We start from the raw sequence: 19,113 nt of genomic DNA, 5'->3' as shown, positions 1-19,113 counted from the left end.
TGCAGATGGAAGGACCACTGCTTACCACCGCCAAGTCACTCCCAGGGCTCCCGCTGACCCCAGGGAGCAGCTTCCTCCGGAGCCCTGGCCCGCTGGTCCCGAGCACAGCCACAAGGCTGTCACCTCACCATACCCTCCCCGCTGACGCAGCTCCTCACCATTTCCATCCGTCAGCGGGGACATGCCTCCTTTGCCAGTACGCAGGGGGCACTCTGCACTGGCTAGCAGCTGCATCACTGCACTGCGGCTCTCCCTGGAGGGTACCCAGCTGGCAATGCCACCCACACCAAGGATGTCCTTGCAATGAGGCACTATGCATAAAACTTTCATGAATAAAGAAAAGCAAGAATGGGGAGCTTTTGCTGCCCAGGCTACTTAGATATTTATGACACCATTCACGGGTCCCACGACTCGCAGCTCAGCCTGCTGGACCAGCGTCACAACATAGAAGCTAGTTCTGCTGGGACACCAACATCCCACACAGGTGCCAGTTTGAGTCCCAGCTGACATTGGAAGCAGAGGAGCCCGGGGCAGAAGCTGAGGCGCTGCAGCCTGCATTTCTAGATGTATTCCAGCACTCAGGGAGAACCACTGGAGACAGATGCAGCTCTGGCCCATCTTCAGAAAGGGCGCCCGGCATTCCCCTGACCAGGAGTCCTTACACAAAGCCAACAGCACACACCGCAGTCACCTACAGTGGCTATGGGTCCGTCCACGTGGTAGTCGAGGCTGAAGACGTCCCAACCCGTGTCCCCCGGAGACACCTAGGCACAAACACAGAGTCAGCGACAGGCTTGGAGCAGACGGTGGACAAAAGGGACTCTCCATACTTAAATCCCATCACAGCTGTAGGTCAGCTCTGTGAGAGCCAGGACAACCATCCCTCAACACATGCGTCCTCACCAACAGGCACGCAAAGGTTCTCTGAGTGGCTGGGAACGGCTCTCCCCCATGGCCCTTACAGGTGTCACGGCCACTCAGAGCACAGCAACCCAGAGGGAGCACTTGAGGAAAGCCAGTGTGCTCTGCTGAGGCAGGACAGCCTTGTCAGCGTGCCCCGGTCCAGGGAGCCACCTGCCACCACACAGGAGCGTGTGGAGTTTCTAATGAGCACACAGCATCAATACATGCCCCAACACCCCATGCCTTCTGTCGCACTTACTGAGAAAAGCAGGTGTGGTGGAGCCCTGGGCAAGGGCCTTGAGTGATTTACCCATGGACATCCCAGCAGCCCGGTGGATCACTAGCTTGGCACGGAGCAGGCCTGCTCACTGCTCACATGCAGGAATGACGAGGACACGGGCCCCTGGCTAACAAGGAAACACCACTGGGCCACTGCGGCCCGGTTGGCGGCCCAGCACCGCTGCCTACCTCCAGCAGCCGCACGTCCAGCCGCCTCAGGATCTCGGGGCTGTCAAACTGAGCGTTGGTGGCCCTGACGGCAGTCTCCAGAATCCCAGTCAGGTTGTGCTGATACAAGGTCGTAGCTGGGCGCACAAGTTCTGGTCTTCACAAGCAAAGAGACATTACTCATCATTAAAAATTCTTTACAAAATACTAAAAGTAAGCGTTCAATTCTAGAAGAGAAGAGACAACAGGAACAGCACAGTAACAAGAAACAAGGGCCGCCCACTGCACACCCACTGCACACTTACTGCACTCACCAACTGCTCACTCACTCACTCACACACCAAGCTCTGCAGGCCCAGTACTCACTCACTCACTCACTCACTCACTCACACACCAAGCTCTGCAGGCCCAGCACTCACTCACTCACTCACTCACTCACCAAGCTCTGCAGGCCCAGTACTCACTCACTCACTCACTCACACACCAAGCTCTGCAGGCCCAGCACTCACTCACTCACTCACTCACTCACCAAGCTCTGCAGGCCCAGCACTCACTCACTCACTCACTCACTCACCAAGCTCTGCAGGCCCAGCACTCACTCACTCACTCACTCACTAAGCTCTGCAGGCCAGACTCACACTCACTCACTCACCAAGCTCTGCAGGCCCAGCACTCACTCACTCACCAAGCTCTGCAGGCCCAGCACTCACTCACTCACTCACTCACCAAGCTCTGCAGGCCCAGCACTCACTCACTCACTCACTCACTCACACACCAAGCTCTGCAGGCCCAGCACTCTCTCACTCACTCACTCACCAAGCTCTGCAGGCCCAGCACTCACTCACTCACTCACTCACCAAGCTCTGCATGCCCAGCACTCACTCACTCACACACCAAGCTCTGCAGGCCCAGCACTCACTCACTCACTCACCAAGCTCTGCAGGTCCAGCACTCACTCACTCACTCACTCACTCACTCACACACCAAGCTCTGCAGGCCCAGCACTCATCCACACACACGTCAGCCTCCAGACCTTCAGCACATTCACAGGAGCAAAGCTTGCAGACATGAGACTGCGCGTGGCAGTTTTCCTCGGACTCCAGAGAAAGTTCTCCTTAGCCCCCAGTGGACACACGACACTGCTGAGGGCGAGCTGCCCCTTTGTGATCCAGAGGTGGTGGGTACAGGACATGCCAACCCACAGGGGCCCACAAAACGTGTCCAATGCTGGGCAGGCACACTGATGCTGCTCCTGGGTTTATGATCACATACTTCATGTTGTAATCGTCCAAACACAACACAAGGTGATGTGGATGCTCGTGACGGGCTCACCTTGGCCACACCGACACATAGCACATGCTTCTGCATACACTCCACCAGGCACAGAGGTCCTGACTGCCACAGTGGCAGGGCACTTGCCTGCAAACTTTCCTCCAATCACAGGAAGGAAGTGGTGGGGCACTGGGTCCAACCACAAGCATCAGTGGCAGGAAAGCACCTGTTCCATGAGCTAACCCGAGGAACACCGTTAGCAGCTGCTGCTGCTGGCTGCCTCAACAGTCCAACGTCCTTCACATCCTGAGCCGATCGCAGGCCCAACTCGAGGACTCAACTGGCTAATCCCTCTTGAAGCACCGGGATTCCACAAGGGTACCTGTTCACGTTTGAGCTGCCCCACTTCCCATCCAGCTCCCTGCCTGTGGCCTGGGAAAGCAGTGGAGGACAGCCCAAACCCTGTGCCCACATGGGAGACCCGGAAAAAGTTCCTAACTTTGGATCTGCCCAGGCCTGACCATGTGGCCATTTGGGGAGTGAACAGGTGGACAGAAGATCTTTCTCTGTATCTCTCCTTCTCTCTGTAAATCTGCCTTTCCAATAAACAAAAATTTAAAAAACAACCCTGGGGCCCAGCAGCATGGCCTAGTGGCTAAAGTCCTCACCTTGAACGCGCCTGGGATCCCATATGGGTGCCGGTTCTAATCCCTGGGAAAGCAGTCGAGGATGGCCCAAAGCCTTGGGACCCTGCACCCATGTGGGATACCTGGAAGAAATTCCTGGATCCTGGCTTCGGATCGGCATAGCATCAGCCATTGTGCTCACTTGGGGAGTGAATCATCAGACAGAAGATCTTCCTCTCTGTCTCTCCTCCTCTCTGTATATCTGACTGTCCGATAAATAAATAAATCTTTGAGAAAAAAAAAAAAAAACCCTGGCAAATAGAGGCACACCTCCCAGAGCAGCTCTGCCTGCAGCCTTGGGCCCAGCACCCTCACTCAGCTCCCTGAGGAGTGAGGACCAAGGGAAGGCAGCCACCGCTGCTATGAAACTCCAGCAGGATTTCACAGCATCCTAGAGAGGACCTCTCACTTCCTTCAGATCTAAATGGCCACAGAATGAGAAGCTTCCACTTTTAAAAACACCTAAATAAAAGTCCCATGGGCACAGCATAGCACAGCAGGCTCTCTGGCACCCAGCCCTGTCCAGGGCCCTGTCCACTTCCATGCCCGTGAGCACAGCTGGCTCTCTAGCACCCAGCCCTGTCCGGGGCCCTGTCCACCTCCATGCCCGGTACACAGCTGGCTCTCTGGCACCCAGCCCTGTCCGGGGCCTTGTCCACCTCCATGCCCAGGAGCACAGCTGGCTCTGGCACCCAGCCCTGTCTGGGGCCTTGTCCACCTCCATGCCCGTGAGCACAGCTGGCTCTGACACCTAGCCCTGTCTGGGGCCCTGTCCACCTCCATGCCCTGGTACACAGCTGGCTCTCTGGCACCTAGCCCTGTCTGGGGCCCTATCCACCTCCATGCCCAGGAGCACAGCTGGCTCTGGCACCCAGCCCTCTCTGGGGCCCTGTCCACTTCCATACCCAGGAGCACAGCTGGCTCTCTGGCACCCCATTCTGGGCTGGAGAGTCCATGAGAAAGCCAAGAAGCTAAAGTCAAAGCCGCAGCTGGAACTCGGCCTGAAGCTCGCAGTGCAGCTGCTGGGTCGCCGGGCAGCAGGCTACGATGGAAGGCCTCTTCCTCTGCCTTTCCACAAAGTACCAGCTTCTACAGATCAGACACTGGATCGTGAGCAGACACTTCACATCCCAGTTCCCGAGGCGCCGACAAGGAAGGCACCGCACGAGCCTGCCCTGAGGGCGCCAACATGACAGATCACTGTAGTCCCGCCTCTGCAGCTCGGATCTAAGACAGCTCATCTAGAACGACTCCCTCACGCTGCTCTGAGGCCGTACATTCTTTGCACTGGACAGTGCCACACTTCTCGGCGCGCACAGAGCCCCGTCCGCACCACGCTGCCTCTTACTTGAGCAGATCCATCAGGTGTCGCACAAAGTCGCCCTGGCCGAGCAGCAAGTAGCGCCGCACGGCCTGCATGTGATCCAGCAGGCCGTACTTCCTGCTCAGCACGTCCAGGAGGTGCTTGCTGGTCTCAAGGTAGGCAGCATCGATTCTCCCTTGGAATGCGGTCTCCAGCTCAGTGAACAGGTCTGCAGCTGGGAGGGGACACAGCACATACACACTGAGCCACGCTGACTGCAAACAGTGGGCGCCACGGACAGCACTGCCAACACACTGCAGCCCGAGGGGCTCACGGTCACTGGACACGGAGCACACGTAGCTACTGCTTGTCTACCACGCTGAGTGAAGAAATTAGTAACAGGCAGCCTGAGCAGTCACAGTGCATTCAGGCCTACAATTGGATCGGGGCCAGGGCCTACCCTACAGCCACACCCTCCATCACACAGGCTGGGGGAGATTGGGGCCAGGGCCTACCCTACAGCCGCACCCTCCATCACACAGGCTGGGGGAGATCCGGGCCCAGGCCTACCCTACAGCCGCACCCTCCATCACACAGGCTGTAGGATATCAGGGCCTACCCTACAGCCGCACCCTCCATCACACAGGCTGGGGGAGACTGGGGCCCAGGCACCCTAGGGAGCTTGCTCGGGGTGATCCGGGACCTGTGCAGAGCTCACGTAGGCATCTCATTGCTGTAGCTCTACAGGGTTTACAACTGGCAGTGCCACTCTTCGTCAATCTTCCCCCACGTCTTTCCTTGAGCTGAGATTTCCATTCAAGAAAAGGGACTCAATACCAGCCTCTGTTCTCCCAGGCAGGGACCAGGAGAGAAGAGAGCCTCTGAGTGGGCCATGTCACACGTGCCTCTGTTCCCACAAGCAAGCACGTGTGTGGCACTGCCATCCTGCTGGGACGGTTAGTCACCGTCAGAAGGAACGCACCTTGTGATGAATTCATATTGTCTTTCCTGTAACCACCACAATGCCACATGCAAACTTAAATTTTTTGAATGACGCAATATGACACCACAATATAAGAAACACAGTCAAGGGTGAAAAGCTACAGACCTAGAATATCCACAAAATATCCCGTGTTCCCAGAGAAAGGTCAGAGAGCGACAGCCAGCACGGCCCCCGCCATGCAGGCAGGCGTGAGCTTAGTGGACAGCAGTGGCTTCTGACACCTGCTACCTGCTGGAACCTGAGGCCCAACCACCCCTACTTCCTTTATCTTCTCATTTTGGTACACTAGCACACCAACTGCTTAAGTCAAATAAAACCCCTGCTTCACTCACTGCTACAAATTGTGTAACTGTGCAGTGACAGTCAGCACGCCCCACCCTGTGTAACTGTGCAGTGACAGTCAGCACGCCCCCACCCTGTGTAACTGTGCAGTGACAGTCAGCACGCCCCCACCCTGTGTAACTGTGCAGTGACAGTCAGCACGCCCCCACCCTGTGTAACTGTGCAGTGACAGCACGCCCCCACCCTGTGTAACTGTGCAGTGACAGTCAGTACGCCCCCACCCTGTGTAACTGTGCAGTGACAGTCAGCACACCCCCACCCTGTGTAACTGTGCAGTGACAGCACACTCCCACCCTGTGTAACTGTGCAGTGACAGTCAGCACGCCCCCACTCTGTGTAACTGTGCAGTGACAGTCAGCACGCCCCCACCCTGTGTAACTGTGCAGTGACAGTCAGCACGCCCCCACCCTGTGTAACTGTGCAGTGACAGCACGCCCCCACCCTGTGTAACTGTGCAGTGACAGTCAGCACGCCCCCACCCTGTGCAACTGTGCAGTGACAGTCAGCACGCCCCCACCCTGTGTAACTGTGCAGTGATAGTCAGCACACCCCCACCCTGTGTAACTGTGCAGTGACAGTCAGCACGCCCCCACCCTGTGTAACTGTGCAGTGAGTCAGTACGCCCCCACCCTGTGTAACTGTGCAGTGACAGTCAGCACGCCCCCACCCTGTGTAACTGTGCAGTGACAGCACGCCCCCACCCTGTGTAACTGTGCAGTGACAGTCAGCACGCCCCCACCCTGTGTAACTGTGCAGTGACAGTCAGCACGCCCCAACCCATCATACGCACCGTCCTGTGGGGAATCCACAGACTTGGTCACAGCTATCATCTTGGTCGTGGGGGTCTGGTCGTGGCAAACTTGGTGTAGGAAATTTATCGATTTTCCTATCAAGAGCACCTAAACAGGAAACATCCTATGATCACCTTTACGTGAAATCTAGCATGCAGACACACAGTGGATCCGTAACTGCACATACTGGTTTCTCAGAGCACTGTGCATTAAAAATTGAATACCAACAGCATCCACAGATGGCAAGATATCAAAGCTTTTAATTAACACAGACTCTGTTCAAAAACATGCACAGTCCCACCCAGCAGTCACACTGCAGGACCAGGGTCTCACATCCCACCTTCCTGGACTGATCCATCGTCATGAAGGAGGGAATCATCGATGTCCTCAAGGTGTACTTGTCATGCCACAACCGATCTGTCTTCACAGCTGGATCTGAGGCTACAAAAAACTGAACACAAAAGAACATCAAAACCTCAAAAGGCACTGCCTGGAGCAAGAAGTTATCTAACAGTAACACTGAGTATAACTTAGACTAGACATGGTGTCCTGTCCACGTTTAGCCACGTCAGAGGCTGCCTGACCTCCGGCAGTACTCTCCAAGGTAAACATTCTCCTCTGGGCTTCAACTACCCGGTGTAGACACACTGCCCTCTGCCTGCCGGGCATCTGGTCTAGGGGTATCCTCCCCCACCTGGACCTTCCTGAATATTCGGCTGGTACCCATGCTCCCTCTCTGCCTGCCCCAGGCAGCTCTTCTCGGCAGAGTGCCCACGTCAGGAGCCCTGCTCATCACCCTCAGACTGACACAGCAGCACCCACCACCACACGTGCATGTGGGTGCAGCAGATGGGACCTGTGCTCACAAGCCTCCCAGCCTGTCCAGATGGCGCCCACCCCTACAGCTACTCACGGCACAGCAGCATTGGGTGGCATGCTGACTTGGTCCCAGGCCCGAGACCACTCTCACGTCTCAGGCTGAGGCTGTGATGCCGCAGCTCTCAAATCTATATTCCTGTGTCCAGAACTGCCAAGTCAAGAAACTATAAGCTTTCAAAGCCAACTCCAGAGTCCCCAGGCAAACAGGGTGCTAACCAACACTCCCTGTGGCAATACCATCCCCAAAAAACCACTGCCATCTGAAGATAGCGAAGGCGGAAAATGCTACCACTAAGGCACAGGCCTAACCAATTTCTTTAAAGATAAAAACCTTTACACTGCTCAACTGAGACAACAGGAAAATGCAGAGAATCCCTGGCTGCTTCTACAACACAAGTGTAACACTGGAACACGGGGATTTAAAGAAATACCAAAAGTAACAATTTCAAAAGGAAGGACAAATTCTCAAGTATCATCCGTACATGAATGCCTATAATGCCTAAGAAAAGGGAATTGGAAAATGACTTACAATCATGTTGTCACCAACAAACATGTTCTGAATTATTAGAGACCCTACCAGAGATCGCATCACAAAAGCTGTTCCTCTCGGCTCCTCACCGCCAGGTTCCTCTAGCCCAGAGCAGGGTCCTCCCTCCCACAGCAGGGTCCATCCTCCCACAGCAGGGTCCTCTCTCCCACAGCAGGGTCCTCCCTCCCACAGCAGGGTCCTCCCTCCCACAGCAGGGTCCATCCTCCCACAGCAGGGTCCATCCTCCCACAGCAGGGTCCTCCCTCCCACAGCAGGGTCCATCCTCCCACAGCAGGGTCCATCCTCCCACAGCAGGGTCCTCCCTCCCACAGCAGGGTCCATCCTCCCACAGCAGGGTCCTCCCTCCCACAGCAGGGTCCATCCTCCCACAGCAGGGTCCTCCCTCCCACAGCAGGATCCATCCTCCCACAGCAGGGTCCTCCCTCCCACAGCAGGGTCCATCCTCCCACAGCAGGGTCCATCCTCCCACAGCAGGGTCCTCCTCCCACAGCAGGTCCTCCTCCCACAGCAGGGTCCATCCTCCCACAGCAGGGTCCTCCCTCCCACAGCAGGGTCCATCCTCCCACAGCAGGGTCCTCCCTCCCACAGCAGGATCCATCCTCCCACAGCAGGGTCCTCCCTCCCACAGCAGGGTCCATCCTCCCACAGCAGGGTCCTCCCTCCCACAGCAGGGTCCATCCTCCCACAGCAGGGTCCTCCCTCCCACAGCAGGGTCCATCCTCCCACAGCAGGGTCCTCCCTCCCCAGGTTCCTCTCCCCCACCAGGTTCCTCTCTCCCCAGGTTCCTCTCCCCCACCAGGTTCCTCTCCCCCACCAGGTTCCTCTCCCCCACCAGGTTGCTCTCCCCCACCAGGTTCCTCTCTCCCACCAGGTTCCTCTCCCCCACCAGGTTCCTCTCCCCCACCAGGTTGCTCTCCCCCACCAGGTTCCTCTCCCCCACCAGGTTCCTCTCCCCCACCAGGTTCCTCTCCCCCACCAGGTTGCTCTCCCCCACCAGGTTCCTCTCCCCCACCAGGTTCCTCTCCCCCACCAGGTTGCTCTCTCCCACCAGGTTCCTCTCTCCCACCAGGTTCCTCTCTCCCCAGGTTCCTCTCTCCCCAGGTTCCTCTCCCCCACCAGGTTGCTCTCCCCCACAAGGTGTGCACCCACAAGCTACAAAAGCAACATGAAGGGATTGTGGAGATGATTTAAAAACAAATCAAAGTAAATGGCACAAAATAATATTACCTTCTTCAAGAAAAAATAATGTTTAAAATATTCTACGTGCTGTGAGAGACACACAGTAGCCATCAGCCACTCCTGTGGGAACGGAGGAAGTCCTTCAAAGGACTGACCAACTCTAACTCGTCCTCTACGCCGTGTGCAGGTGCTTAATCCATTTAGTCACACAGAGACATCCCATACAGGCACCAGTTACAAACCAGCTCCTTGCTCTGCGCCTGGGAGGCCAGCCCTAGAGTGGCCCCCTGTGCCCCAAGGGGGACCTGGATGGAGCTCCTGGCACTAGCCTTGACCTTCCCAGCAGTCACAGCCATCTGGGAAATGGCCACAGCAGTCGATGGAATCTCCTTTGCTCTCTCAGTCTCTCGGTAACTGCCTTCCAAACACATGAATCCTAGCATTCACTGCAGAACACAGCACGCAGCCAGCTCTGAGACACAGCCAGTCCAAGAGGCCACCACCACCCACAGGGGCAGAACTCAGACTGGCCTGAGGGCCCACCCTGAGCACCCCCGGGGAGGGGCATACACCTCGGACAACCACCTAGGGACCCTAGCCCTGAGGAACTGCCCTGGACCCCAGCCCAGAAGCGCCCACCCTGCAGCACTGCCGGACTGGCTCTCCCAGCCATTCTATCAGACTAACTGATGCGATAAACTGGACCTCTGTTACTCACTTACATGCACACCTAGTTTTTACACGTAACACACCAGTTTATCCTGGCAGAGAACAGTACGAGCTCTATCAGTATGAGCCTCAGGAAAATTTAATTTCAACCACAAAACCCTGGACAATTCAGTCATCTTGGTAAGTTCTGAGAACAATGCTTCGTCCAGGGCTAAGCTGTGTGCAGTTACCGAACTAGCAAACACCACAGAGCAAACACAAAGGGCTCACCACACTTCAGAAGATAATTAATTCTGTGAAAAATATATAGTTATAGAGGAAAAAAAGCAAGGTCAGAATATAATTGCAATATGCTTTTATTATATTGATGCATTTCCCACTCAAGGTTCTTCAATTTCCACCATTATGTCAAACACAGAGAGCTCGAGGCAAAAAAATAAACCTAATTGTACCATGATTTCTCATTAACTGTTGGACAGATGCCAAGGCCTCGTCCTAAAAACAGAAATGAAGAGGGTAATTTTCTTAGCGAGCAACTTAGTTTCTAAAAATTGAATCCATTAATACTGGCCACAAAAGATCCCGCCTTCGACCTGCCAATCACACTGAGAGATTTCTGGGAGAGGTCTCCTCCTCAGCCACACCTAGAGAAGAAGACGGGGCGGCCACCGCAGGGCCATGCCAGCTGCCCACCCTGGGGCCATGCAGGCTGCCCACCCTGGGGCCATGCAGGCTGCCCACCCTGGGGCCTTGTGGGCAGCCATCCCGGGACCATGCCAGCTGCCCACCCTGGGGCCGTGCAGGTGGCCACGCAGGAGATCACCCCGAGGCCATGCCAACTGTCCACCCTGGGGCCATGCGGACGGCCACCCCAGGGCATTGCCGGTTGCCCACCCTGGGGCCGTGTGGGCGGCCACCCCAGGGCCTTGCCAACTGCTACCCTGGGGCCATGCGGGCGGCCACCCTGGGGCCTTGCCCGCTGCCCACCCCAGAGGCCATGAGTGCTACCCATGGGGGTGCCGGCTGCCCACCCGAGGGCCGTGCAGGCGGCCTGGGCTATGTGAGACAAAGGGTCACACAGGGCAAAGCTAAAACACATTTTAGAGGAGCAACAAAAATGCTGAAGCACCGAGATACATCAAACAAATCACAAGACACACAGCCGGCCGCTCTAACACACACGGGGAGCCCAAGTCCATGACGTCGGAATGCACTTTAACACACACGGGGACCCCAAGTCCATGACGTCGGAATGCACTTTAACACACACAGGGCACACAGCAGACCACAGCCTAAGTACACGACACACAGCACACCACCTTAACATAGCACAGGACCTCATGTCCAACATGGGGATCCCGTGTCAGTGACTGCAGGAGGGTGTGGGGAGAGGAAGCAAGAGACTGCAAGTGTGGGGCTGTTAGCTGCTGTCCCTGACTCTAACAAACAGATGTGTCTAAGTCAGGTAGCGGGTACGAGAACCGCAGTGAGCAACAACACCCGTTACACACAGAAACGAAACCACACATCCGACACAAATTCAGATGCATTTTTAGAAGGAAGTTTCACAAATGGCATATGCAAAATTTAAAGTGATAACATCACAACCTAGATCTAAACAAAAGCTATAGAGACGCTAAGTGTAAGTGGAGGGAGGTAGAAAATCCTCGGGCCCAGCAGCGTGGCCTAGCGGCTCATGTCCTCGCCTTGCACACCCAGGATCCCATGCAGCCCCGCTTACCCTCCAGCTCCCTGCCTGTGGCCCGGGAAAGCAGCCAAGGATGACCCAGAGCCTTGGGACCCTGCACCCGCGTGGGAGACCCAGAAGAGGCTCCTGGCTCCTGGCTCCTGGCTTCGGATCAGCTCAGCTCCGGCCATTGTGGCCGCTTGGGGAGTGAATCAACGGATGGAAGATCTTCCTCTCTGTCTTAACTCTCTGTATATCTGACTTCCCAATAAAAACAAATAAATCTTTAAAAAAGAAAAGGACAACACCTCCTCTTAGCATGGGAGCGGTTAGAAAAAGTGTGCCTATGACTGACATTTAGAAAGACGCAAGTTTAAGAGAGCTTCAAAATGCCATAATTCAAGCACTCACAGATTGAAAACAACATCCTTCAAAGTTCTAAATTCACATTTCAAAACAAACTTAGCAAAAGGAACATAGGAAAATGACAACATTCCTTCTGACGCTGTAAACAAGAGTCAGGGAGAGGCCCAGCTGCTGCGCTGACACGGCAACAGCCAAGGGGGAGGTGTGCCCTTGCACACAAACAACACAGCCGTAGCCTGGTAACAGACGCCAGCACAGCCCGCAGGAGAGCGCAGCCAGCTCCGACAGCCACACGGCTGGGTGTGGACCACCTTAGCCAGTGACCCCTGATGCAAGCACTGCTTTCTGTAAGTGCAAAATGGTGTGCACAAACATAGACAGCTAAAAAACAATTAAGAGTAAAAGCACAATTCCTTATACAAGAGATCCAAATATGTCTGCTTGGGCCTGTGGCGTAGCCTAGCAGCTAAAGTCCTCACCTTGAATGCGCCCGGGATCCCATATGGGCGCAAGTTCTAATCCCAGCAGCTCCACTTCCCATCCAGCTCCCTGCTTGTGGCCTGAGAAAGCAGCCAAGGACGACCCAAAGCTTTGGGACCCTGCACCCGCGTGGGAGACCTGGAGGAAGTTCCTGGCTCCTGGCTCCGGATTGGCTCAGCACCGGCCGTTGCGCTTACTTGGGGAGTGAACCATTGGACGGAAGATCTTCCTCTCTGTCTCTCCTCCTCTCTATATATCTGACTTTGCAATAAAAATAAATAAAAATCTTAAAAAAAAATGTCTGCCTAAAATCATGATTCAGTTCTAAAGAAGAAAAGGTGAATCCATAAGAAAATGGGCAAGCACAAGGACAAACAGCCCTCAGGAAGCAGGGAAAGCCGGCCCCAACCCTGGCCCCACACTCCAGGGAACGCCGGGACAAACAGCCCTCAGGAAGCAGGGAAAGCCGACCCCAACCCTGGCCCCACACTCCAGGGAACACCGCAAACAGCCCTCAGGAAGCAGGGAAAGCCGGCCCAAACCCTGGCCCCACACTCCAGGGAACACCGCAAACAGTGCATCCGATTAGGCAAGGTGTGGCTAATGCGTGCTGACACCAAGGGCGCAGCAATGAAGACCCAAAGCAGAAGAGGACCCAGGCAGGGTGGCCCTTCAGTACAGTGTGCGCAGCTAACAAGGCTCGCTGGCCTGGGCCACCACGTGGATGACAGGAAAACACAGCTCCGGTTCCGACCTGACTTCCTAACTGTGGTCTGAGAAAATGGTTCAAGTGCTTGGACCCCTGGGAGACCCAGATGAGCTCCTGGCTTCAGCCCCGCCCAGTACTGGCCACAGGGGCAATCGGCAACGTGAGCCAACAGTCTCTGTCCACCCCACTCCCTGGGCCGGCAACTTTCAACGTAAATAAATCTTATAATAATAAGAACAATGATGAGTCAAACAGAAACGCCTCTGCACTTCATCCACTCACCGACGGAAGACAGGAGTCCAGCGACGCCCATCACCAGAGGTCACAAGTGCAACTGTCCCACTGTGCCACCGCCAGTACTCATCAAAACATCTTAGATTTCGGAGCATTTTAGGATTTTTGATTTTCAGATCAGACACATTTAAGATGTATAGGGTAAACTGGAGTCCCAAAAGCTGAACTAAAAAAATATGCATCCCACAATACATAATTCCACTTGCCAAGACTATGTGTGTATGAGGGACACTACAGTACAAACATTTCAACATTTGTGAGTCACTAACACCTCTGTTCAGCTTGGAGCTGCTGCCAAAACTGGCCCAGCCCGCAGTGGGAGAAAGACTGCCCCAGAGCGACCTGCACTGCTGTCGGAGCCGGCTGTGACAGAGGGGGCGAGCCGAGCACCTGCAAGCCAACGTGTCCACCCCAGAACCACACACACAACATGCACACCCACAGCACAGCCCCTGTCCACACACACACAAAACGTGCACATCCACAGCACAGCCCATTGCTTACACACACAACACAACACAGTCCACCCCAGAAATGCACACACAACGTGCACACCCACATGCCCCGCCCAGACACAAACACATGTGCACATCCACAGCACAGCCCCTGTCCAGACACAAACACACAACGTGCACACCTACAGCACAGCCCCTGTCCACACACACACAAGTAATGTGCACATCCACAACACAGTCCACCCCAGAAATGCACACACAACATGCACACCCACAGCACAGCCCGTCTAGACACACATGTGCACACCCACAACATGCCCGTTGCTGACACACACACGTGTACACCCACAATATGCCCATCCAGACACACACACACACAACATGCATACCCACAGCACAGCCCCTGTCCACACACACACACACACATGCACACCCACAGCACAGCCCCTGTCCAGACACACACAACGTGCACACACACACTGCACTGCACACATGGGCTCTGCCTGGCTGCTTGGTATCCAGTGGTAACTCCCATCAGCACAGCCGAGTGAGTATGACAGTGCACTTCCGTCAGTGTCGTCTGCCACACCTCCTTATGAGTGCCAGCAGCACACGTCACTCATGCGTTCCACCCCTCAGTCTTTGTAGCGGGACAGAGGGAGCTGAAGACTGGCCGCCTTTGTCCTACACTGCGCAGATTCTGCTTTTAGGAGAACTTTCAACATTTCAGCAGGCACATTACATAGACCCAAAGAACTCATTCCATTCATTGTTGGCACACAGCTAAATAAACTGAATTTATAAAGTAACCACACAATGCAGAACATATCAAATTCTGTGCCATGAAGCCAACCGGGCTGGGGCCACTGCAGTGGCAGCAAGTGCCACATCCCATATGGACACCAGTTTCCTGTCCCAGTTGCTTCATTTATGGAGTAAACAGTGGACTGGCCACTTCTGTCTCTCCTCTGTAAAAACTGCCCTTTCAAATAAAAAAATAAATCTTTAAAAAAGACAGAGGAGAGGAAGCCAGGGAAGAGAGGGGAGGCCAGGGGAGAAGGAGAGCAGGGCTGGCACTCAGGACACGAAGTCCCCACTCAGGCAACTTGCTGACAAGAGGCTGACCTCGTGTACTGCCACCGTTCAAACAGGTCACAACACTCCACTGCTCCGATACAGCTCTGAAAATGTGCAAAATGCACACGGCACTCCGAGGACGCACACAGCATCCCTGCTGGGGCAGAAGGAGCAGACGACCCAGCGAGCTGTGCGCACAGCCTGGCTGGGCGACCCGGCTCACCTCCTGGTACGCGTCCTCCAGCTCGCCGTCATAGATCCAGCGGTACAGGAAGCTGAGCACGGGGTATGACACAAGGCTGAGGATGTGCTGCACCACGGACCGTGTGTACGGGTCCCCCGTCTTCGTGTATGCGTGGACAGCAGAGGCCAGTTCACCTCCTTTCCTTCCTAGGGGGATGAGGGTAAAACAAGACAGAGTTTATATGGAGCCCAAACTAATCACACCACCTCCCAAGACAGCGTAGAGCATTTGTGTTCACAAGACACCCACCACTTTCACACTGAGAGCAGCTGGGCTGCAACAAAGCAAGCAGATCCAGAAAGACCACATGGCCCTGCAGAGAACAAGGAATCAGCTGGGCCCTCCCTCACACCGAGCAAGGTCCTCAGAGCAAGCGCCCTGCCGCTCAGTCCGCACTGCCGCTCCTCTCACACACGAGGAGGCCCATCCGAGCCACTCTTCATGTAGCGATTCACAAATAAAAGCCACGCTATGCACCTGCTGTACTACAGTGTGCTGGTCTCCAGTCCCACATTCCACACACCACCAGCACTGGGACGTGCTCCTCTCAGGCCGTTCCTGCTATCCTGAACAGCAGCAACTCTGGCATCCTAGGCCCCGAGTCCAGCTGGCACAAGGAAACCGTTCAGACACAGGAAAGCCAGAGCACGCAGGCCAGCCACACCTCCACGCGCATCCAGCAGGCACACGCGAGCAGGCACACAGACCGCGCCTCAGAGACGGAAGCAGAAGGCAAGATGCTAGGAAGGCCACCTGCCTGGAGGCAAGGGAAGCCTAACACCACCCCAAACCTTCCCACCCAGGGGGTCACCGCCCCGTCAGCACAGGTGACATCCCCACAGGGCACACCTGGCCCCTCAGCTAAGCAAGGCCCTTGCGCGGCAGCCGGACCTTGGCAGTGATCCACGAGGGCGGCGAGCGTCTTCAGCCGGATTCTGGGCTCGTACGTCCACACCAGGAGGCGCCGCAGGGTGAGGCTGCTCTCGTGGCCCACGTTCACACCCTGATCATCCTCGAGCTGCAGCTGCGGGACAGCACGGGTGTGAGAAAGGTGGCTGCATCGGGCCGGTGTCCTCACCCACACGGCGTGCCCAGGGAGCGGCCACTCCCACAGAACTGCACGCAGGCCCCGCCGAGAAGCTGGGCTACCTGCACTGCGGCACTCGGCCGACGGCTCAGCGTCCTACACTCAGTCAGCAACCAGCTCCTGACACACGCCACCGTTCCCGACACTCACACACAACCAGGAAGCACACTCCACCTTTGTCCATCACCACGTGAAGCAAGCGCTGTGTCAGCGCAGGATGGCCGGCCCTCACCTGTGAGTGCAGCACGGACAGCAGGCGGTAGTACTCTCTCAGCTCCTGGTGCAGGGCGGCACAGAAGCTCTGCGGGGACAGAGGGCAGTGAGGGAAGCAGCACGGCCCTCATGCCAGCAGCCGGGCACCGGGCAGAGCCTCCACCCTGCTTCCCAGCACTCGGCAGCCCAGAGATGGGCCAACTCGCAGCCTTCGCCCAAGCCAACCGAGCACGCACGAGTGCGCCAACGCCTCAGCCAAGTCACCTCATCACATGAGACAAAACACTGCCACACCCACAGGCACAATCAGCTCACTGTGTGTCCTCACCTCCTCTCTCACCTCCTGTCCCTGTGTCCTCACCTCCTCTCACACCTCCTGTCCTCTGTCCTCACCTCCTTTCACACCTCCTGTCCCTGTGTCCTCACCTCCTCTCACACCTCCTGTCCCCTGTGTCCTCACCTCCTCTCACACCTCCTGTCCTCTGTCCTCACCTCCTTTCACACCTCCTGTCCCTGTGTCCTCACCTCCTTTCACACCTCCTGTCTCTGTGTCCTCACCTCCTCTCACACCTCCTGTCGTGTGTCCTCACCTCCTCTCTCACCTCCTGTCCTCTGTCCTCACCTCCTCTCTCACCTCCTGTCCTGTGTCCTCACCTCCTCACACACCTCCTGTCCCCTGTGTCCTCACCTCCTCTCTCACCTCCTGTCCTGTGTCCTCACCTCCTCACACACCTCCTGTCCCCTGTGTCCTCACCTCCTCACACACCTCCTGTCCCGTGTCCTTACCTCCTCTCTCACCTCCTGTCCCCTGTGTCCTCACCTCCTCTCTCACCTCCTGTCCTGTGTCCTTACCTCCTCTCTCACCTCCTGTCCCTGTGTCCTCACCTCTTGTCATACCTCCTGTCCCTGTGTCCTCACCTCCTCTCACACCTCCTGTCCTCTGTCCTCACCTCCTCTCTCAGCTCCTGTCCTGTGTCCTCACCTCCTCTCACACCTCCTGTCGTGTCCTCACCTCCTCTCACATCTCCTGTCCCCTGTGTCCTCACCTCCTCTCACACCTCCTGTCCTCTGTCCTCACCTCCTCTCTCACCTCCTGTCGCGTGTCCTCACCTCCTCACACACCTCCTGTCCTCTGTCCTCACCTCCTCTCTCACCTCCTGTCCCTGTGTCCTCGCCTCCTCTCACACCTCCTGTCCTGTGTCCTCACCTCCTCTCTCACCTCCTGTCCCCTGTGTCCTCACCTCCTCTCTCTCACCTCCGGTCCCCTGTGTCCTCACCTCCTCTCACACCTCCTGTCCTCTGTCCTCACCTCCTCTCACACCTCCTGTCCCTGTGTCCTTCCTCACCTCCTCTCAGCTCCTGTCCCTGCGACCTGATTCATCTCACAGCTCCTGCTCACCTGAGGTTCCACTCTCTTTTCTTGCACTTCTCCGTCTCTGGCTGCGTTTATTGGGATCTGCCAACACCCTCTCTGACTCCTGTATCTCTGAGCGACCACAGCTGCTGTTTAAAGGGCCTTTCAGAGTCAGTCAGGGTGAGACGTCAGGTGTACCCAGCCCTGCCGTGTCTAGAGGCAGAGTACGCACCTGACCCACAAGCCCAAAAGAGCGGTCCAGGCTCCTCTGATCTGTGTATTTTCTGATTTTGTTGTGCAGCCATCCCAGCTCAGCCAGTCGCACTGCAGTGTCCCGCAACGATTTATTTAGGTTTGCCTAGAAGTAAACACATTCAGAGTTACAAATTAAATACCAATACCACAATTTAAATTATTTTTCCCAATCGGTGGTACTTTTAACCAGAGAATTCTTAGCTTCAATTCTTGGATGTTACCAGTCAGGAACACAGAATCAGAAGAATATGCGCCAAGGTGGGCACCTGCGGTCTTAATGCTGGATGATTCTATTCAGTTCCTGGTCCCAGTCCCAGCCCCAGCCACCAGTTCTAGCTCCCAGCTCCCGGCCCCAGCTCCCAGCTCTCACTCATGGCTACAGCTCCCAACACCAGCCCCCCAGCTCTAGCTCTAAGCCCCAGTTCCTCTAAGCACCAGCTCCCAGTCCCTGCTCATGGCTTTAGCTCCCGGCCCCAGCCCCTGGCTCTAGCTCCAAGCCCCAGTCCCGGCCCCAGCTCATGAAACCAGCTTCCAGCACCAGCTTCCAGGGCCCAGGTCATGACTCCAGCTCCCAGCACCAATTCTAGCTCCATCTTTTGGGCCCAGTTCATGGCTCTAGCTCCTGGCCCCAGCTCCTGCCTCTAGCCTCCAGCCTCATTATCATGGCCCAAATCCTGGATTGTAACACCAAGTGGGCATCGTGGGAAGAAGGCGTGCATCAGAGGCCCCTGAGCTACAGCTGCCTCAGGCACCTCAGGCCTCCCTGCTATAGACCAGCCCAAGTTCCACCGGTCAGCGCATTGCAAACCCAAGAAAGAAGGTGAGTACAGACCACTCAGAGCCTGGAGTAAAGCTACCCTAACCACAC

At 55.9% G+C, this 19,113-nt stretch overlaps 1 protein-coding gene across 4 annotated transcripts in view; it reads right to left on the bottom strand.

Annotated features, from left to right (window-relative positions):
* TUBGCP3 (tubulin gamma complex associated protein 3) overlaps positions 1–19,113 on the bottom strand; it is a 43,457-nt gene that overhangs the window by 7,258 nt on the left and 17,086 nt on the right. For 3 of the 4 annotated variants that reach the window (XM_040991127.1, XM_040991124.1, XM_040991126.1), the window contains exons 8-16: positions 18,223–18,348; positions 16,656–16,724; positions 16,228–16,360; positions 15,316–15,482; positions 7,088–7,198; positions 6,747–6,855; positions 4,657–4,846; positions 1,372–1,507; positions 696–764 (exon numbers count right to left, since the gene is read on the bottom strand). In XM_040991127.1, the coding sequence (XP_040847061.1) occupies positions 696–764; positions 1,372–1,507; positions 4,657–4,846; positions 6,747–6,855; positions 7,088–7,198; positions 15,316–15,482; positions 16,228–16,360; positions 16,656–16,724; positions 18,223–18,348 (1,110 nt within the window). The remainder of the gene's footprint in view (positions 1–695; positions 765–1,371; positions 1,508–4,656; positions 4,847–6,746; positions 6,856–7,087; positions 7,199–15,315; positions 15,483–16,227; positions 16,361–16,655; positions 16,725–18,222; positions 18,349–19,113) is intronic. The other variant, XM_040991125.1, reaches the window with a different exon arrangement.

This window comes from Ochotona curzoniae, unplaced genomic scaffold (assembly GCF_017591425.1).
Source record: "Ochotona curzoniae isolate NIBS_2020 unplaced genomic scaffold, NIBS_Ocur_1.0 contig_64, whole genome shotgun sequence".
In the NCBI taxonomy this organism is placed as follows: Eukaryota; Metazoa; Chordata; class Mammalia; order Lagomorpha; family Ochotonidae; genus Ochotona; species Ochotona curzoniae.
Note: the sequence above shows the minus strand (reverse complement) of the source record. Positions and strands in the feature narration are given on the sequence as shown.